Source organism: Formica exsecta, unplaced genomic scaffold (genome assembly GCF_003651465.1).
Source record: "Formica exsecta isolate Colony F162 unplaced genomic scaffold, ASM365146v1 scaffold191, whole genome shotgun sequence".
NCBI lineage: Eukaryota > Metazoa > Arthropoda > Insecta > Hymenoptera > Formicidae > Formica > Formica exsecta.
The window spans coordinates 2,422,090-2,445,544 of NW_021849211.1; the positions used below are offsets into that span (position 1 = coordinate 2,422,090).

The 23,455-nt window shown below is 36.5% G+C and overlaps 1 protein-coding gene across 1 annotated transcript in view; it reads left to right on the forward strand.

Annotated features, from left to right (window-relative positions):
- LOC115233760 (discoidin domain-containing receptor 2-like) overlaps nt 1-23,455 on the forward strand; it is a 75,377-nt gene that overhangs the window by 21,610 nt on the left and 30,312 nt on the right. The window contains exon 2 of the mRNA XM_029804326.1: nt 15,207-15,341. Coding sequence (XP_029660186.1) covers nt 15,251-15,341 — 91 coding nt within the window. The 5' untranslated portion in view covers nt 15,207-15,250. The remainder of the gene's footprint in view (nt 1-15,206; nt 15,342-23,455) is intronic.

Below are 23,455 nucleotides of genomic sequence, written 5' to 3' on the forward strand. Positions count from 1 at the left end.
CGTGTAGGGTGAAAATTGGATAACTCGGTGAACCTGGCTTTGAGCGCGCGCGTGCACGAGCACTGAATATCGCAACTTCGTATTTTGATCGTAGAAGGTAACACAATTTACGTTACTTCTGCAACACTTAGTTAACTGCCTTTACGTGACTTTCTGCAGCGTCGAACGACTTAAATCCCGGCTTTCAAATAGGATTTATTAATTATATCGGAGTCGCGATATCACGGTCATGCTCGCCCAGCGAGACGAAGATTTTCCTCGGATATTGCTGTTGCTGCTACTGCGCGATCAACGCGGAGAACGTTGACCGAGCAGCGTCGATCGCTCCTTCACCCTTTTCGTTCATATTCCTCCATGGCGGCGGATAATATAATGTACGGTATATAGGGGACCGCACTTACGCGTTCACGCGTGGAACCGAGAAACAAGAAGCGGCGCCGAACCGATTTGCTCGATCGAATGTAAACAATGTTCAATCGACGTGGCTCGTCGCTTCCTGCCGTCGTCGTGCTCGTAGTCGTCCCCGTCATTGTCGTCGACGATTATGCAGCCCCTCTTCGATGTGCACTTCTCTACCTTTTCCGTGCAGCTCATCTGTGAAAGCAGGAAAAGAGGACGAAACGACGTCCAATAGTCAAAGTCGCATTTGCCAAATAGTCGCCCATTTCACGAAGAAAAGCTCGGAACATTTATCATTATTTGACGTAATGGCAGAATACTTTTTCGCGATTAGTTAGATATTTTCTTGTACGTATATTCGATTCGATAAATTTCATCATTATAATTTATCATCAAATTCTATTCTCGAATTAACTTGGTACATAATTATTAATCGAGACGCGCGTATAAACAATTAAATTAGACGTTTTCTTATAATAAGAGAGGTCGCATGATTCATAAACAATTATAGAGTTTATTTAAATCCACAGAATAATGCATATGGCGATCGTCTCCCGAAAGAATAGTCTGTAACATTTTTGAAATACATTATTTAAAACCGCAATACACTCATGTATATCTGCTAACAGTTGAATGTGTTCGCGCAACTACGAGAGTTTCGACGAAAAGTTCTTGAAGGCAGAATGTGATGGAACGTTGATGGGAAGGAAAAAGCACGAGGGAAGAGAAAAAGAGAACGACACAAGGAAAAAAGAGGGAGAGAGAGAGAGAGAGAGAGAGAGAAAGAGAAAATAAATGAAAGAAAGGGGGAAGGGGTGAAAACGGAGGAGGAGAAAGAGGGATATTGGACTTTTAGCACTGAGTGGTCCTTAAAAAAAGAGGCAGAGCCATATACGCGATGCCCACTTGCTGCGATGAAACGTCAGGAGCCGAAACTGCAGCTGCAACTCGTGGGGAAAAAAAGCGTGCGCGATGTACTCGTAACTACAGCGACGATAATGCCACTCCGCGAATGCATCCAAAGAGAACTGACGAAGCGTCAGAATTTCAAAAGCCGCTTCTGACTGAAATACGTTGCGGCGAATCGCGTTCCCGTTTCTTTATATTCCCCCCTTTTTTTTGTGACGTTCTCCCTGTCCCATTCCCCCCTCCCCCCTCCCCCTATCTCTTTTTCTCTGCCACCCTGTCGTACAGTACGCCCTGCCACCTGCGTCGCGCTTTTTTTCAAAGTGGAAATGCACTTACACGTATATCCGTATGTATTCCGCGTGCGAACATATTGCATGCTCGACCGAGTGACGAAATGGACACAAGTGAGAGGAGACGGAGGAGAGGTACACCAGAAAGTGGTATGTCGCTTTTATTCCCGGTTCCGTTAAATTGGAACGGATATCTCTCGTCCGTCCAATTGATTTTTGGAAAGAATTCGCGTAAAGAAAGGCGGGCTTTTTGGCCCGATGGGAGAGACCGACGAAACGAAATATTTTGCACGATAATTTTGTTTTACTTTAGCTTCAACGCGATTTTCAGCACGCATGTAGAGCACAGGAACATTCGTTTACGGCAATCAATAGCAATTTGAGAGAGAGACAGGATTGTAAAAGTACGATCGGTGAGAAGAATTCTCACTTATTTCTTCTTATTGGCGTTTGTGTGTTTTATTCCCATTTATTCGTGGCGCGGCTCTCTTGAGCACGCAGCAGCAACACAATTTCGTAGACAAAAATAACAACGAGCGCTATTTCACGCTCCTCACTTTTGTAGCGTTGCAACGAGTTTATTCCTTTCGCCGTGAGAATACTTCAAACATCCAGCGGAACTTAATTCTTTTTCACCCGTATACAACCAACCGTCTATAAAGAAAAATCGCGCGGAAATAGTCGCCGTTTTTGCGAAGATCTCACTAGGTGAGATTTCATGGGCGAACAATACATTGCTTTTAAACTGTTGACTTATGAATAATTCGAAGAAATAAATATTTGCCAGTACAGACAGATGACGATGAAATAAATAAAAGCTTTAGAAAAAAAGTTAATATCATATTGTTTGACAATTTTATATCCAAAGAATAAGAGCAGTTTGCTAGAAAAAAAGCACATAAAATATATTTATTAACATGACACTTAAACGGAAGAAGATAGAAATTCTCTTTTCCTTTCAAATCATTATACACATCGCATGAATAACTGATGTTCAAGATACGCCAGAAAATTAGCAATGTAAACCATAATTGAGCATCCCTCGCAAGGCACGTTCTCAGATGCGTGCAAATATTTTACATCAATAACGCTATTTGAGTCTCTTCGTACCTCAAATAATTAATATCGTAATTTTCATTCTCATCTGCGAGTTTAGATTCTGTATCTAACCAGCTCTATATTGTTGAAATTCTTCGATACCAGCGTTTCGTAACTGCGGCATCATTTCAAACAATAGCAGGAAATGTAAAACGCTAATTATAGTGATTAAAGCTTGAAATCCATACGCTTTGACCTAAATTCCTAAAGAAATCAAAGACTGCACGAGCGGTAGATAGTCTAAGAATACTAGACAATTAAATGTTCATATTATGCATATGTATAGAAACGCTTCTACATAAATAATTTTGCTAGATTATAGCAATCTAAAAGAGTTTCTTATTTTATTATAGTGAAGATAATACCAGAATAATCGCCAATTTGTTATGCTTAATCTATAATGAGTCGTTAGTCGCAAGTAAATTGACCAACTACAGACGATTATTCCAAGAATATTCTTGGAATAATCGTCCGGAGTTGGTCAATTTGCTTACGATTAACGACTAACGAATCATTGTAGACCGGGCTTTAGAATTGCAAGAATGTTAGTTTAAGTAAAGTTAAAAAAAGACGATGTCAATTTTACTTTATCTATTATTTTTTATTATGTAATATAAAAATATACTTATAGAAAATGGAAAGGAAAGGAAGCTAAAGCAACTCAAAGAAAGGCGATAGCGATATTTCATAGATTGAAAGTTTGACCCTCTCTTCCACTATCTCATCCACGAGAGAATCTCCGGAGTCACCTATTAAAGTCGTAAATCGAAGATCTCGGTCAGCGTATAAAGCGACAGGGAAATTATTTCGAGATCACATATAGTCGTGCGGCATGCAAATTAATCATCGTTCCCGCGGCAAAGATTTCGAAACTAAAGGGTAATATATTTCAAAGACCTTGTCGGAACCATAATTTTGAGACTCGAGAGAGCTCGGTAAGCGGCGATCCTCGGACTCTCCCCATTCGCGGCTCTGTTGCTTGCATTCGTGATTTACGTTGGCCGATGGATTACGAAAGGAAGGAGCCATAATTTCTCGCGATGGGAAGGAAGATCCGGGATATATATGTACGACGAGACAGAGAACAGTGTTTTCGTAAAGACGCGCCAGAGGAGCGACAAAGAGAGATGATTTAAGTTAAACAGGCGTAAAAGAGACGCGATGGAAAAATGTATATAGCGGGAACATTTTTCATATCTTATCGTATAACGGTTGCTCGTCTCGAAGAATATTCGCTCATTCAAGTAGCTAGTTGGTCGAACGCCTCTTGTTTCAATGGTAATTTACGCGTCACTTTCGATAACAACGTTAGACGATAACGACGAGACGAGATACAACGACGTTCATTGATGTTACGAGGCACAAAATAGCTTTCAAGAGCGTCTCTCATTGACGGTGATAAAGATTCTTGCTCACGCTTGATTTGGCTCGAGAAGAACATGCTCTTCTCATCCAACATTATCAAGAGGAATAAAATGACCACCGTTTATGAATAATGTTTAAAATTTTTTTTTCTCTCTTTCTTTGTCTCTATCTCGTTCTTTTTAACAACTCTTTTTACTTTTTGTTATTTGCGCTTAATAGCAGTCTTTCTCTTGGCGTTTTAAAAGCTATTATAACAGCTAAACAAGTTTATAATAAAGTAACTCCTTGGATATCGTTTTTTGATACAAATATTTTATATAACATAAAAGAATAAATTGCAGCCGTGTGTGATATCGTTCGCGAGCTAAAAAGACGTTATTATATATACCTTTGCTACAACTATTTATACGCATCGACGCTGTGTTGTGTTATCCGATTCGTACATCTTCACAGCGTACATACACTGCATTAATGATTAAATGTTACTGTAGTAAATTACATGTAGCTTCCGGCAGCACTGCCAGTTTAACAGCGCAATGACACGAAACGCAACGCACGGAATATCTCACATTATTTTTGAAATTTGTATCCTATAAGTGTATTATACGAGTATGTATAATTTTTGATTACGTAAATTAATTTATCAATAATTGTTCACATTTTTCACGCCTCGCCCAATTATTAGAACGACTACAGTGCTTTTTTAAAATCTAGTAAAAAGCTCTGTGATAAAGTAAATAAATTAAAAGCTGAAAACTTAAGGAATATATCTCTATTAGATGATGATGCTTTTATCCGCAAATGTACGATGGTGAATATTGCTAATCCAAGGACGCGCGTGCCTTTTGGAAATATTTGCAACTCGCTTTACATGTTATGAGGCGCGCAGTCGGTATATCTATTAATGATCGGCTTTAACGCGACCAGGGTCGCCGATGATTGCGATAAGACACGGCGGTAGGGGAGCAAAGCGGAGCAAGGTGGACAAAACGCAACGGCGAAACGTGTCGCACGTGTTTCTCGCACTTTATCGTCACCCGGGATCGAGCGGGTCGGAGGTGCCGGTGGTACACGAGCGACCGAACGATAACGTATGCACGCCGCTTCCGACTAGTAGCAGCGGATACGCAGCGGTCAGACGTATCGGCGTCGCTGATAAGCGCCGTTCGATTCCCGCTTTCCGCTGGAAAAGGCGGTGTACACATAGGTGTATTTTGCCTCGTTCTTTCTAACGGCACGAGGTTTTATCGCGTGTCCTTAATAATTTATTAACCATCGTGAAAAAAGATGAATGTTTTATATGCAAAGAAACACGAAGATTGAAAAAAATCGAGCGTGCAAGGAAAAACGTTGTGGAAGTTTAGGTAATTTCGCGACTTTAAGAATGTATTTTGTGATGTTCCTAGGTTTTAATAATTTATTAAACATCAAAAGAAAGAGGGAGAAAGGTTTTAGGAAAACGCAAAAAAGTTAAGGAAAAAAAAGTAATCGAGTTTATATAGTCGAGAGAAAATATGTAAAAAAAATATTCTCGGAAAAAGAAAGCATTTTTTCCGTGTTCTTTTTTTTACAAATAAAATACGTATGATTTTTTGAAAGTTTATTCTTTGAAATCAAGTTTTTTTTTGTATTCTAGTTTACATATGATTCATATATCAATGCGGAATAATAAAAGAAAAAAAAAAAAACAAATTCTTTCGCGCATATAATTATTTTTTAGTCAACAATTTACGTCGCTCGCGCTGAATTGATTTGATTTACATATATTTAAATTTTATTTAATCTTCCACATGCTTGCTCTTGCCCACACTTCAGCCTCCGCGATTCATTGTTCTTTAATTGCCAATGTTTCCAACATTCGTAAACATTCGTTATTTTGATATACGTTAGACTTAAAAAAAACAAACATATCCGGCTTTAAACGCGCTGATTAAACAGGCAGTTTTTATTAGTGACACGGAAATGTGTAGTGGCATTCCAGAATTTGCAGACACACGCGATGGTTTTAAAGTAATACCGTTGCCGCGCAAAATATCCTCGAAAACTCTCCTCTCGCGTGGCGGTTGCATCTGTGCGACGAGAAACTCTCGTCTCCGTCAGAGATTTATTAGATACCTTCCGGCTGGAGAATTCGTTGACAGTCGCTGCGGTGCCCATAGCAAGAAAACGAGATCTCGCTGAGAACGCGAGCCCCGCTTTGTGGTCCATAAAGGGATGGCGAATATCTCCGACACCGCGGAAGAACAAAGACATAGACGACGATGCTGGCAATGGTGGTGGAGATGGCGGTGGAGGAGAAACGTATTACGCGCTCTTATCGCAATGACATACTTCGTACGCGTAGGAGGAAAATTGTATCCCTTGAAATGACGCGAGGTTAACCGAACAATGTAACGGTGCATCGTTGCTGTCGGTGGCAGCAACGACGTTACCGGTGTGAGAGAGCACTGAACATAATCGTAGACACGACCGACGTGAGAGTATACAGCGATGAGAATGCCGCTGCAACATCATCGCGATTTCTTTTCTTCCGCGCAAAAATATTTCGACATCTCGATTAAATCCATGAAATTCTTTACGAATTTTTAAGATAGAATTGCTGTAACTGAAGCGATTAAAAGTCGCGGCTTTATTACGGTTAAGATGTCACTTATCGAGGACGATTTCACTTCTAGCGTCCTAAGGACGCGACGAGAATGGCAAGAAACATCGATGACGTTTATTGACAGCGCGAAGCGACAAAATACGGGCTTACAATGCCAACGCGCGAATTCCTCCAACTGTCGGAACGAAAGCAGAATGACGCATCGAGGGTATCGTTTAACGATACATTAGTTATTTAGGACGCATGTTAATCCAATTGTCCGCCTAACAATAAATTGTTCCAACAGGTTTCATGCGTTATATCAACGCCGGAGCCTTTTCCGGTGAGATTTTCCGACTAATTGTATCATTATTTTCATCAAGTTTCTTACGTAATCGTAGTTTGATACACAGATATATAAAATCAAGTCGATTACGCATCAGGCGTCCGAAAAAAATGTAACTCGATGACATGAGAGCGTCTTGAATATCTGAATGGCCCGCCGCAATTTCGTTCGCGTTTAAATATATGCGAGAAATCGAATTAAATAAATTTCGCGCATTGAATTCACGATGAAGTTCCGCGTCCATTACGCTTCCTTTTTGCAGAAGGTCGTTTTATTCCGCGCTTCCGCTTTACGCAGATAACGCTCGAATGGTACGTGCAATATACGATAATGCAATGTACGGGAACGGTTCGATGCGCGCGTACACCCGGTATGCAAAAACTCCTACGTTGGAAATATTTATAAGCAGGATGTGTTCGTTATACCGCGCGCTCGTACTCTTTCAGAATAATTAATTACCCGATGGCGCGCGATGTATGGCCGCGCAGCGATGATTCATTGGTAGACGCGCAGCGGCGGGGTCGCATTCTCTCTCGGAAATGTGATTTCTTTCTTTTTTTTTTTTTTTCCCCCAAGAGAAGAGAGAATCGTTCTCGAACACAAACGCGCCCCGGTGCCGCGCCGGATAATAACGCATACTACACTATTGCTCTACGACAATTGAAGCAGAAACAGCGGAACTTATCGAGGATATCGTTTATCGATACTTTTTAATGCTACACGCGTCAATGGTACGCGATAATACTTCAACATCGTCGATTAAGGAAGAACTAGACGCGGATCAGCTACGTGAAAAGTTAATAAATCTAGTACATTTCCAGATTCATGAATTTGATATTGCGCAAAAAGCACACTTTTAGCTTTTTAAAATATAAAATTAATTTATAAATTGAAGTAAAGATTTGTCCCGTGGAATATAATTTATTTTAATTAATTTATATAAATTGAAGTAAAAATTTGTCCTGTAAAATATAATTTAATCTCAAAATTGTAAATATTATCTTATCTCAAATTAACTATTATAACGACACTGTATCATGAAAATTTTATAATAATTATACACAAAAATTCATGAAAATTTTAATTCTAATAAGATATAATATAAATGCTTTTTATACTATGTAATACATTTTATAGATAAAATACTATCCCAAGTTTTCTTTGCAGCTAATAATAAATCATATAAAACAATCTTTAAAACAATCTCGTATCACGTGAATTTCCTGTTATAATTATACCGAAAAACCGGGAGGGTAACGCGGGTCGTGGAAAAGTGCTCGAGCCGTGTGATTCATATGGCGATATAAATATGCATTACGCCAAGGAATATACAGCGTCGAATATTGCAAAATCGCTGGAGCTTGTATACCATTATTCTTTCAAGACGTAATATCTGGCACCAGTCACGAAAATAGCCTCGGAGATGCTGCGCGCATGTACGTTTGTGTTTTCTTTGTTGAAAATCTTTAGCATCAATATATAGCATCAGAATAAGAAGTGACATTTCGCCGATTGTACGTGACTCAACGCGATGAAGAATAAATGAGCTTGACAGACATAGCTTTGTTCCAGATAAACGATGTCTCACTATTAAAAGATATATATAAATATATCGATAGACATATCGTTTAACAATATCGTACGATACAAACTAGATAAAATACTATCCCAAATTTTCTTTGCAGCTAATAATAAATCATATAAAACAATCTCGTATCACGTGAATTTCCTGTTATAATTATGCCGAAAAACCGGGAGGGTAACGCGGGTCGTGGAAAAGTGCTCGAGCCGTTTGATTCATATCGCGATATAAATATGCATTACGCCAAGGAATATACAGCGTCGAATATTGCAAAATCGCTGGAGCTTGTATACCATTATTCTTTCAAGACGTAATATCTGGCACCAGTCACGAAAATAGCCTCGGAGATGCTGCGCGCATGTACGTTTGTGTTTTCTTTGTTGAAAATCTTTAGCATCAATATATAGCATCAGAATAAGAAGTGACATTTCGCCGATTGTACGTGACTCAACGCGATGAAGAATAAATGAGCTTGACAGACATAGCTTTGTTCCAGATAAACGATGTCTCACTATTAAAAGATATATATAAATATATCGATAGACATATCGTTTAACAATATCGTACGATACAAACAACGCCGAATTGTGTCACGCAACACAAAAAACGTGGATATGTGGAGCCGAAAAGACGCCAATACGTGATATGTGGATCCAAAAAACTGTACCACATCGAGCTAAATAATAGCACAACAAAAAAAAAAAAAAAACAAATATTTGGTGCTCGAGATCTTTAGAAACGTTACGTTTCCGATAGATATACGATGCTCAAAAAAAGAAGTTATTGCAACGATATTGCAATACAAACGGTTACGTAATATTTGTATATCTCTTTCCAAAGAAGATGCCACGTATTAAATACTATTCAAGCCATCTATTGTGTGCCAATATTCTTTATCGACATCGTGTAAAATAATGATGGTGAGCACAGATTTATATATATATTGTCGATAAAATCTATGCAACAAATATCGGTAAATGTCCAGTCAATGATTCTTTTCGAAGCTGTTACTTATGTAATTCGATGTCGCGAAATTTGAAACTCGTCGAAAAACATAATATGACATAAAATAACCACGTTTTGAGAGATATATCCAATATCCTTATTTTGAACGTTATCCAAAATAAATCTCATCAGATCTTATTGAAATCGTTCAAATACCTTTATACTGCTTATTAATTTATGTGTTTAAACACACACAAAAATTAATCTTGCGGACATATACACGGAAGCTCCAAAAACCAGCCTTTGGAGTGTATGTTCTTAGTCGACCTGGATGTAGTCCAGATTAAACCGCGAACCGTGAAATATTACAGACATATCGTATGCTTTGGAATACATCCATGCCATACATACTGATAAATGCCTAACACCTTGTACAAACAGGCTGGCGTTATCTCGGCCTGGACGATGGAAGGCCGCAGGACATGCGGCACGACGAATGTAGGAGATTCTGCGACGTCGGTAGATCCCTGGCATATATAGGGAAGGGTAAGCAGGCGGGCAATTCACCATGAGGGAGGACGAAAGTTCTCTTGGCACTCTTACGTACCGCGATAGCTTAAAACCGCAGGGTATGCGATAATAGCCGGCGATAGGTCCACCGGGATAGGCGGCGTTCCGCTGGCTCTATCCAGGACATAGCCTCCTTTGGGATCACGTCTTGTACGCGGACAATTACGCGAGAACCAAGCATCTCTATCCTAAACATGCCAAAATACATATATTATGTCATGCAGGATATTCCACGATCATTTCGCATCGTACAAGATTTCGTGTTAGATGCAAATTTTTGCGAAAAAGAAATAATATCACAACAAGAAGATATTCTTACGATTGCCACTTGAACATTCCGTTATTCTCTCGATCCGAGTCCGTTTGAGCATCCTCTTACGTGAGTGAAGGGTCAAGAGTCCGCTTGCACAGATAGCTTTTACAAAACGCAAAATCCTTTGTGGATATTGGTATTTTTATTCAGATCTTGCGGAGAGATATGGATATAAAGATAGATTTTAAATAAATCCGATTTCATCTTCAATTTCCTCGAACAATCATTGAAAAAAATTTATGATGATTAGGGAATACATTTGACTTTGTATGCGGTAATTTCGCAAGCGCACTTATCGATTTTCGTTTGCCGGGAATCTGCAAAGCAGAATTTCTTAGCTTATTGCGCGAAAGCACAATAAGCTGAAGATCGTGAGTGTACATCGTAGCGAGCTGAGGCATAGAGGATGACTCTCTTCCGCACACACCGCGGCGGCATTAGAATAAACGAGCGCTGAAAGTCTAAATGGGGTTCTTATGGGAATTACGGTAGCCTTAGCTGGCTGGTGGTGGCTAACTAAAGTTAAGTAATTTATCCTCCCGCTACAATTTTCTACTGCGCAAACTCATACTTGCATTAAGTCGAGCGATTCATTATTTTGTGGCCAGCTGAGTTATAACGATGACTTAGTACCGTGTTTTACAAAACTTTCTCGGACGAAAGAAGAGAGGCGCGTAGAGGCATTTATTATTTATCGATAAATAATTGTATGATCCATAAAAAGTTTAGAAATAACATAAAAGGATATTTAAAAAATATGAGATAAAAAATATTTGGTTGTACATATTATTTATATTAACAATTAATAAAATATATGATTGTGATTAATCAAACTTAAAGTAATAGCCTTGGATGTTTAAAGCAAACATCCACCTCTCGACTTGTCTTTAAAGATTTCAGAACATTCGCCTTGTACGATCCGTAAGTTTCACTGACTCTAGCTATCGAGGTTCATAAAATCTCGAATGTATTTTGCAACGGCAGCAAGAAGAAATTGCCTCAGAGTTCTTGTCATTACGGAACAGTTCTTGGAAAGTACTTCTGAGTCTTGAAAAATTTCACGAGATCCTCCTTGTCATTTTCTAACGACTAAACTGTTTTGCCACGACATCAGTTTAACAGTTAGCAGTTAGTAAAACGTAACATTGCTTTAATCTCTAATTAATTAATATTGCATTTTTTATATAATTAATACTAACAAATTTAATTAAAAATTATCTGAAAATGATGGAAGCCATATTAAAATTATCTGATTTTAATGATGCGTAGATATAAAAATGTGTTAATCAAAATTATAGTTAGTTATAATTGTAAATCAATTATTACGATAAATTGAATACGAATCGTGCATGTTTTATTTCTAATTTATTGTCGCTCTGAAAAGAAAATCTATTTCTTCTGTGATTAAGCAATTTAAAATTTAACGTGATACGTATAATGATTGGACGGGAATGGATGGTATATATAAAGGCAATATTTAATCGCGAAATCCGGGATGTCCAATCAGTATAGCTAATGAGGCGATATGTCTTCAATTAAGTGTATCACAAGGTATCGACATATCGTGCACAAGATAACGAAGCACAGCCGTCATATCACTCGATCGATATTGCACTGCCAGAGATCCCTTTGAATGTATATATATACACAGAGATGCGTACGTGTATAACCGATAGTACGAATGAGGTGTATATTAGCAAACATCAAGCGGGTTAATTTAAACATCAAGCGGGCTAATTTAAAATTAACTAATCACTCACAGATAAACGCAGTTTTGGCATCACATCGAAACGTAAATTAACATTAGGATGCTAATTGCTTATGTGCGGATTAGACACAATCATTATGAAGCTAATTATATCATAATAAACTAAATGTAATAGTATACCGAGTATAGTAATATTGATATATGTATACACGAGGATGTTATTTTGCTGAATCAATTTCTATTTATTTTAATGGATATAATAAACAAATGTAAATAACTCTCAGCGTATAAGCAATTTTTATATATTTTTAATTTTTATATTATAATTTATATATATTTTTTATATGCACGTGTGTGTATGCTCGCGTACGTCAATAATCAATTAAATTATCGGCAAACGCGTCTAGGTAGACGCCGTCCTAATTTGCGCCTCCAATGTCCAAATCGCTATAGCGGGGCATGCAAGTTATATAGGGTCCGGCCGTTTGCTAATTATTTGCGACAGGCAGAAAACGCGATCTAAACGGAGGGCGATACCGCGTTACGCTCTCCGTGTGAGGGCCGTTAATGGTATTTCGGTAACATCGGGTTGCAAGTGTGCACTAATTAACGCTGTGTCGATAGCAATGCTACATGTCCTTGTACGCCAAGAAACACACAAGCTTGTACGGTTGTGACCGTGGCGTCACATTGCATTTACAATCTATCAAAATGCGATCGCGAAATTATTCGTGACTGGCAAAAGCTTTATACAACAATATTGAATCGTGCAAACGATCATTTAATCGTATTCGTCGCACAAATACCGTGTTTATGTATCAGGAACGTTTTGGAAAAAAAAAACAGAATTTCTAACACACACACACACACACACACACGCACATTAAATGCTGTTACGAGCCAAAAATTTTTGAAAACTTTGTAATAAAAAAGTTTCACATTTAATACTGCTATCACATTCAGTATTTATTCTAATTTATTAAAATAATATATTAAAACAGAAATATAAAATAATATACATACATTACTAGAATAATATTTTCGATAATTTATCATTATCGCAATTTTCATAGGAAAATACGGCGCAGAATTGTTGTATATCAATATTTATTGCTTCATCGTTCAATTCTCCGTCTCGCGCATTATCATTAATATCCGCTTCTCTAATAGTGGAATACATAAATAAACATCTGTAAATACGGTGACTACGAGCTGTGATTGCATCCGTGGTTTGTTTACGTGTGCTTGCGTATACACTTGTAAACAAAATCCTTTCGTATCTGCATCAACTCTCAGTAAGCGGATTGATTTGAGCCGCAGAAATTTTATATATATGGCGCTCTATTTCCGTTCTCAGTTTGAAATTTATTTTTATTCTTCCTCTGGATTTGTGCACTATTCGACGAGTTTCCGCTCGTTAAATACAGTACCCACATACACGGAGAGGTCGGCATACATAGATCCGGATGGTGAATGATGGTAACTAACTAAAACACCGTCTATATCGTGTATATTTGTATATGTGTGTGTGTGTGTGTGTGTATGTGTGTGTTACGTTGTTTCTCGATGTGCGCACTAGATCAAAAAATTCGAGGTATTTATTATTGGTAAATTGCCAGTCGAGTTACCCCGCGAGAGATATTAAATCGCGTGACAGCGCTTCCGAGCGAAAGCGATTAATTAATGCCGATTGATGTGAATTCCTTCCGCGTGGACATTCGCGACCTAGCTATGGTATAAACGAAGTCAGCGCCGTGGAAGCTGCATAGTCTCTAACAAGTTAGTTTCGAACCTTCTATTTGCGATCAATTACTCTTCGTGCAGCTAATTACTCTTCTCTCGTTTAGTTTCTAGCAGGATATTGCTCTCTCCTTATACCAGCGATGGATTACGACGTACTTGCATGAGTCTTAAAGCCTAACTTTGCGGTGATACAATAACAATAAAATTAAATTAAAAAATTTTCTGATTCTATTTAATTTTGGATTGCTGATATATAATATTATCCATGCATATTCTTTGATCTTTATTTTTCTCGATATAAAAGTTTGCGTATATCTATAAAAAATCTTCTCTCTAACACAGAAACTTTTAATATTTATAAAATTTCTCATTTCTTATAAAATAATTTAAAAAATTTAGAATTTTAGAATTACTATTCTATATTATATATTCCCTCTCTCTCCTTTTAATCCTTTTAAAAAAAAAATTTAAAAAGAGATAGAGAGACAATTTCTGCAGATATTACTCACGTCTGAAGGTTTTACACAAGGTGATTAAGATTCTTAAAAAATATTACACATTTCATAAAAAGCCCAGGAAATGTACATACATTTAAAAGTCACATAAATTTGTTTTTAAAGTATAATTTACTATTTTTTATGGTCTATCTTATATTGTTATTAAGATTTCTTTTCAAAATTTTTATACGAATTTATTATTGCATAGTTGGCATTTGTCACTATACCTATTCTTCATTCGCACATCCTTCCCAGAACTGTGTTTTCTATCGAGAAGTACACGCGGACGCGAGGTTCAGCTAATTGAGTGGGGACTTGATTTCGAGCCGGTCTCTCCATGTTTTCTCTAGGCGACGCACGTACCACGGAAACCACCGAGGGCTGACTGGCTGTCCAGGATTGTGCCAAGAAAAAGGAATACATAGACGCGTGTAGTTTTACTCTTAAGTCGATTAAGTTCCTTTTTACTTGAGCCTCCACCTCAGGCGCACCTGGGCAGAAAATATTTCGAGAGGCGTTTTTAAAATCTCCGGGGTGCTTCGCGTAGAGACGTGACCGAAGGGCGATCGGAGGTTTTATCCGACTTGAAAACAATGGCAGCAAATTGGAAGGCAAGGCAATATCACGTGGACTTCCGAAGCACGTTCTCGTACGAGGAGCCAAGTCCGTCTTCTCTGCTTTAAATATTGATTCCGGAGATTGGCGAGATCAAACTAGAATTCTCAAGGGTTTTTGCGGAATCTGTTTTGCCTAGCATTACCTTTTGCAACAACAAATACCAACTATGCGCGCGCGACTGCTGAAATAAAAGAAAATGTACACGCTAATATATAAATATTTTATATTTATGCTTACAGCTATTCGTCGAGTGCTCTCATGAAGTCTTCACTCAACGGAGAACATGAAGGCCGATTATTTATCGATAATCGCTAAATTATGTACGTTGCTGATTCTGTTTGGACCGGTTACAAATGTCTACTCACTCGATATACGTAAGTACACAATTTATGAAGACAAAGTTTATATATTCAATATATGTATATAATAAGCACAAAGACGCAAGCATTGCATCTAATGGCAAATATGAAAAAAAAATGCTTGAGACAGACGAAATAAAATTATTTTAAAACTATTGTAATTTAAATATACGTCTTAATGCATGTTATCAAAAGAATAGAAAGGTATTAAGGTAACATTAATTTCTTCCTTTGGACAAAGACTTTACTTTATAATCAAATATTATTCATATTTTTGCTTGGGTTATTTATATTTTTGTTTTAGTTTGCGCACTCGCTTCTCTGTTATTTATACAACTCGATATTTTGAAAAACATCAATTAAAAAAAGCATATGAATTACTGTGAAATATCAATAAAATATGCTTTGAGCTAAAACTAGCGCAAAATTCTTACGGACGGAGTGACAGACCAATAACAAACAGGAAAAGAAAAAGAGAAAGAGAATCGCGTGCAGTCAGCTGCACGAAAAGTCAAACAACGTGTTTCCGGGCGAATTCTAGGTTGTTGCAGCTGCGGAAAGCCCATTCTGCAGAGAGGTGCTATCCTTACTTCGCCCGGTACCGCGACCGGCGGCTTTCTCCCTATCTCCTTAGCTCGCTCCTTCTCGGCTGTCAAATTTTTCATCGGGAGCAGGTGATTTCCGAGTTTTTATTTTCCTCCGGCCTGCACTGCGATGGGGGTGCTATCACTCTGAAGTAATGACTCGCTATTCTCCATCCGCCCGGGGGATCAATTATTTTGAATCTAATGCGACAGGATAAATTGCATCCCGCGGAAGGATCCTTCCACCGCCTCCTTTTCTCCTTCGATTCCTTCATCCCTACCACGGGTCACTGGCGAAGGAAGAGCAGCGATTTTGCGCTCAGAGAAGCGCGTCTCGCCCTCGAAAAACAGCCCTCTCACAGTACCTCGAGCGATATAAGTCTTTTGCATCTCGGCAAATTGGTCAAAAAGTTAGCGCGTATCGATTTTATTTTTATGTTCATAAGGAATATAAATTGAAAAATTACATCATGCACTATATAAAGTTATCTATTATATTTTGGTTTGATGAAAATTGTATCGCGTTTTAATAAAAAATAATTATAGAATAATGTTTCAATCTTCTATATTTATTTTTTAACAAATAATATTATGTATTATTGCCAATTTGCCATATTACTCATTTATTCATTTTATTCTATCTAAATTGCATTTCTTCGCGTTATTTTAAATAATACCTTGAGTAATATACTACTTATATATGTAATAAAATTATAAAAATTATAATATAAAATATAATACTTAATATATATATATATATATATATATATATATATATATATATATATATATATATATATATATATATATATATATATATATATATATATATATATATATATATATATATATATATATATATATATATATATATATATATATATATATATATATATATATATATATATATATATATATATATATATATATATATATATATATTAAGTATTATATTTATATAAAGTCAATTTATTCTATGCAAAAACTTGGCATTAAAAATTGTATAATTATATGAACGGAAATATACGAAAACTTTTATATCTCAACTTTAAAATAACAAAATAAAAAAAATGTTCATTTAAATAAAAATTTTTAAGAAAGCGCAAACAGAGTCAAACAAATATCAAAGGCGCTAGAAATATCAAAGAGAAGTTTAAATCGGAAAGCTTTGCGGAGTATATATCTGAGAATCTGTGAACGCACCAGTGATTTTGATCAAAGACGATCGTTGATTTGCAACGATTCGTTGAAATATTTGAACGGAGTGTCTTTTTTTGTGGTGCGAAACTTGCTGGAATTCCCAACGAAACTCTTTCTTCCACAATCGATTATCGGCGTATAAAGCGCTATGGTTTTCCAAAGAACGTTCAAGCCGCTTAAGAAGTTCCCGAGATTATTGATGTTTCCGCGAAGCTTGCAATAAAAGAGCCGTGTCTCCATCTCCTCTTGGCTGTAATACGATCTGCGATGATATATGTGCCTAAAATATCGCCTTTACAGTGCAACACACGAGTTTATATGAGAACTTTTGCATTTGCACTTGAGCGTTAAAAATTCACCTTCTTTCTTCAGAATTCTTGACTATTTGAATAATTCATTTTTGCAAGCCATCTTGCAATATCTTTTAAATGTTTATTAATAGAGTATAATCCCGACCTTATACTATATTAAACATGGAAAATGTATGTACAGTTGCGTCATATCGTTACATACGACTATGTCATATTTTGCAAAAGGTCAGCGCCATTACTCTTACACCTTCCTTGTGGTAACGACTTCCTCGAGAGACAACTTAATGGACGAAAGGTCGTGGAAGCAGAGGAAACTACGAGGAACACCACCTAACGCGTGGAACGCTGTTGACACAAATGCTCTGACCACAATTTAAAGATGTTTTACTCTCGGATCTATTAAAACAATTTCATTTAACTTAAAAATGCGTTTCATAATAATAGACGATCTATCAATAAAAAAAAAAAAATCATACAATGGTGATTCGTTAAAAGTTGTAACATCATTATGAAGCTTTCGCCAAGCCTCGAGTTGACGGAAATAAAATCTCAAAAAAAACGAAGAAGAACGTTAAAAGGCGGATTGCAAGCGGATATAAGAAGGAAGGTTATTCAGGACTGTAGAAGGATTGGAGGGCAAAGGGAAGAGCAAGCGGGCGACCATTGTTACAAGCTTTTGCCGGTACCAGGTTCTGCTGGCGTTTCCCTCGTTATGGTAAATGGTCTGTCTACGTGGTTGGGCAAACAGTTACACAACGATAAGTGCTAGCGTCGCCGTCTCGAGACAGTTTCGAGGATCTCTGCTCTCTGTTCTTCTATCCTTTGGACGGACGATAGTTTCACGACTGTCGTAGTAGAGATTTTCTAAAAGGTGTCCGGTGAGCTCTTAGTGACTACTAAAGATGCACAAAGACTCCCATTATCCGCGAGCGAATCATTTCATTTGGCGCCATTGGAAGTATGTATATGGGTTACATAGACATACACGCGCGTTATTACTTTAGAGAGCCTGTTTTAATATACCAGCACGCCGAAGAAGAATATTAGATATAACATCTAAGCTTATATTGTGAGATTAATTCTAAAATATGTAATGACAATGCTTCTATATAAATTGTAGTATAGACACATAATATTAATGGGATATTAGAGAACCTAAGTAACTCAGTGATAAGAGTAAATAAAAGGTTTCTAATTCTGTATCCAGCTCGGACATTCGCATCTGATATTTTTTGCTTTCATCTGCGCGATAATAGACTCAATAATAAAAAATTAGGAACTATGATAAATTAAGTATTCGAGACATAAATCAATTTGATCAAAAAATCTAAATGATAGGAGTGATTTGATATATACTTTTTAATATATTTAATATATACTTTTTGCTATTACAAAATTAGTTGCTTTATCGAAAAAACTCGTGACATATTTTGAATATGCAAATCATTGGTATACGTATATATTATTTTAGCAAAGATATGCAAGAGTGCAATAAAACTTTCTAATAAAACTTTGCTTCAGTTTTCTTAACACGTTAAAATTTTTCCGTATAAATAACATATCTTTGATCTATCGTAAACTTGTAAAATAATCTATTAAAAATATGCTCTGCATGATAAAGGACAAAAGCGGTTACCAGAAAAATTACACAATTTTCTTCTAAATTACTTTAGATTGAACTTTTCTTCGATTTAATATTTCCAGCGTGATCGTCTAAACTTCGTTCTAAAGTGCTTCTGAAAAAAAAAACCCTTTATTATTCTAAACGTCTATTTTCATGCACGAGAATCCGTCCGAGGGTGATCTATATATTTTCTTCGGTCGGACCAGCTCTCATAAGTCGACCAGAGGCGTTTAACAACGTTATAACTTCAGTAACTAGGGCGAATTTGCCGGCAAGGGAGATTTCTACACGTCGTTCTACTTTCTCGCCGATAACAAATTAGCCAAGTTCAATATTTGACTTGGTAATGATTTCGGCATCGCTCGCATTACTTACATGACCTATCTATATAGACATATAGCACTCAGTGACAATTTGCTTAACTTGCTGGAAAATCCATCACAATGAATATTACCAGTACACGAATGAAATTATAAATTAGTTTTTCTCAAGATTTGATATGCGATAAGTATTCAATTTTGCGTAATATATTTTATTAATTTTGAGAAAAATTGCAAAATTTTATTACAAAGTTTTTATCGTTTAATTTTATTGCAATATCAAACAATATCACATTAAAAGCATAAAAATAATCGGATTTTTTTAGTGTTTAATACTAATATTTTATTTAAAATGCTAAAAAACATTTTATATTCCTCGATTAATAAATGATTCTCTTTCAATATTTTATTCAATATTGTAACCATTAACTTTTTATTATATTATATAAACCAACAAATGCAATATTTCATAAATTAATACTTCCCATTAATAGCTATTATCGGCTTTTGTAATATTTATATAATTGATTTTATTGTACCAGAAATTATTAACAGAGAAATTGTATTTGTATAATATCTAGCATGTGGCCATTCATTTTTTATACATGCATGATCATATTATACAGATTGATTGGAAAACGATTTAACCGTCGAATAATCAAAAATAATTTAGTAATTGCAGAAAGATTGTTGATTAAGACGAGAGAAATTGATACTATAATTCTGTGCTCCCCGTACTTTCTTTCAATCAAAATCCAATTTTTCTTTGCCTTCTATTACGTCTTTGCCGATAGATCAAATTCGCTACACCTTGGCGATGATTTTGACGCTTGGAGTAAAATTCCTATTCTTCTTCTCACAGCTTTTCTTGCTTTTTCACATCATCCCGTTTAGCCCGATATCGCGTTCGACCCTTTTCCCATTTTCCACTAGACGATTCTTCTGCCTAACCTTTCAATTTGAAATGCAGAAGAGCTTCAAGCATTCCCAGCTAAATCCGGGATCGTATTGTCATCGGTTAATTCCGCATTCTTCTATGCTATTTTTCGCATGTATAACATTGCTTTTCCATTGTCAATCCTTTATATCACTGCCAAAATTAGATCAACTATGCTGAAAAAGTTACATCAATAATAATCGGATTTAAGACTTAAATTTAATATTTTATTTAAAAAATAAGTGATATTTTAATACAAGTAATATTTTAATGCGACAAAAAAAATTTATCTTGATAAATCGATGTATATATAAAAATGTTTTTTCAGTTTCTGTTTGTCTGTTCCCATTCTCTGTTTTCCCACCATCGCTTAGCTGAATCGACCATCTGTGAAGAAGCAACCTGACTTTCCCCAGATTTGAAATGCAGAACAGTTTTTCTCGAGAATGAAAATCCACAGTGAGGTGGAAATGTCGTCTTGTCCAAGTCTAAGTCGCGTCGCCAGTTAATATCTTAAGATCTTATCTTTCCGGAAATAAAATAAAACTTGCTCACAAAAGTGGCTCATTGTCTTTTTAGTCGGCATCTTTACTTATAGTTACCTATATCCAATTTTGTTTACCGCTAATGATAAATAAACTTTTTTTTTCAGAGTTATATTGGAAATAAAATCCGTAATGCCACATTTAAAATCTCGAGCCGGATTTACAATAAAAATAGAGCCTTGAAAATTATTCCAAAATATAGAAATGTGTACCTATGGTTTGCGTTTCAAGAAAGATGGAAAACGATGAAGAAAAATATCAAATGTATTTCTAACATTTTGGAATTCTAAAGTTTATTAACATTTATTTACAAACATCTAATATTAAAAATTTAAAGAATTAATTATATAGTGCCAGGAAAGAAACAATATTAAATAATACCATGGCTTTTTTTAGCAAGAAAGTAATATCTTTTCTTAACTTTAAAATTCTATTTTTATAAAACTAAACATAACAATTTTGTCTATTCCTTTTATCCTTATACTTTTATTAAAATCTTTATATTTAGGCACATAATCCGAGTTGCCGTATTTTTATCTACAATATAGAAATGTATATTAAATTTTGTTACGGTATTATGTGCATTTTAATAAACCGCAAAGTAACGCTAACGAAAGGAAAAAAATGTTAACGTTTGAAATATAAAAATATACTTTTATGAATTATTCCATGTTATTTATTTTGAAAATTTCCAGAACATGATAAATAATATATGTAAAAAATCTGAAATGAATTTTTCGTGCAGTAGGATGTAATATTTAAAAATATTTATAATGTTGAAATAAATTATTATGAATGATTTTGTTCCTTCTCTAATGCAAAATTAATTCTTTTCGCAGAAAAACGACATTCTTTATTAGCTGTAGGTCAATCTTCGATTTTCATCTCTACGTAGATGAATGAAAACGTCACCCTTATAGAGTAGCTCATTGTCTTTTCAACTTTCATCTTCGTTCTCTTTTCGTCGTCCAGTTTTTTCTCGTCTAATCTTTGTTTAACGCGCTCGACAGCTCTTTCTTAAGCGAAGCAACTTGGAAAAGAGAATTCAAATGAGCGACACGATGAAAGCCGAGTTACAGTGGCATATTTACAAATAAATAAAAAAGAAACAAGAAAAAGGGATGAACTCATGTTTTAAAACGAGGAGATTTGACCGAGTTCATCTTTGAAATCTGTTGAAATATTAAACATCTTTTTACGTTTATATACGAGAGAGAGAAAGAGACTGAGATAAACGTATTCATTGTGTTAAAGTAACTCACGTTTTTCATGCATCAAAAAATACCGTTTGCATTATCTGACAAAAATGTTTGTGATGAAAATTTCAAGCTGGCAAATCATGCTTGGCAACAAAGTTCATCCCTATTAAAAATATCATAATATGAATAATAAAATAAGAGCACTCTTACAAAATTGCGGATGTAAAAATCTCACAGAGTCAAAAGAAATTTTCTGTAACACGTGGAATGTATTCACGTAATTTCTGTCGGAAACACGTTTCAACTTTTTATTAGCCAAAGATTTCGGAGCCAAATGTCGAATGTAGATTCGATCGTCGCACCGAATTACCTCTTGAATACCAGACACGCATAACATGCTCGAACGGAGCAGAGTTCGCCATAGCGAATCCTTGATGTAAGTCAGAGAGCGCGCGGTGAAATGTTCAAGCAAACGGCGAAGTGCAACGAGAGTTCCACGGAATACGTTAGAAAAGCTGTTCCATTTTTGTTGCGTTGGAGAAAGGCATTCCTTCCTTCTCCCTTGAGCTCGAAGAGCTTCTCCATCCGAAAACCATCGTTGAATCTTCGAAGCCGTGTGTATAGGTGGTTAATCTTCGACTTTTATCTCCACGTGGAGATAAGACGAGGAAATGCACGTGTCGGTCCGTCGTCTCTTTAGAGTCACCTCCGCGCCCTCATCGCCTTCTCTTTCAATCTCGTATGTCCGGCAGTCCCGATTTTCCGAACACGCTTCGGAAAAAGGGTTTATGTTATAAGGGATGGAATGTAAGAGCGTAAAAGAACGTCGGGCTGGGGGAAAAGGGACGATGGAAGCGAAGGGGTGGCCGCTGAAAACCATCTTCCGGATAATCGTATTACCCGCTGGCATTGTCTACGGCTAGCCAATTCGAAGTAATGAGACAGAGTCGGTTGCGGAGAACAATCGGGCTTCCACGGCGTGCAGACGCCGCGACGTGCCTTCCTACCTTATCCCGTCTTCCTTCTCCGCGCGTCATCCTTTCCATCCACCCTCTCGCGGTCGTCCTCCTCCTCCTCTACTTTCGCGTCTGATGGTTCCTCCGTTGCGCTATCTTCGCCTCACCCTTCTGGTTTATAAGAAACACGTCAATCCTACGAACCGTCGTGCACGTTAACTCTCATCCTATTCCGTTCTTATTCCCGGCCAACAATCTACGGGCTTCGAGCTGCCCGACAGCGCGCATAAACGCCTTCCCTTTTTCACGTTACAGAATATTCATATTCCATGCCATGTCTTGTGCGCGAAATGTAGATAAAGTACGTTATATGCGAGAATATTGCGTCAACAACATTGTCTTTAAATAGAAAGATAAATCATATATAAATACGAAAAAAATATTTGATTAAAT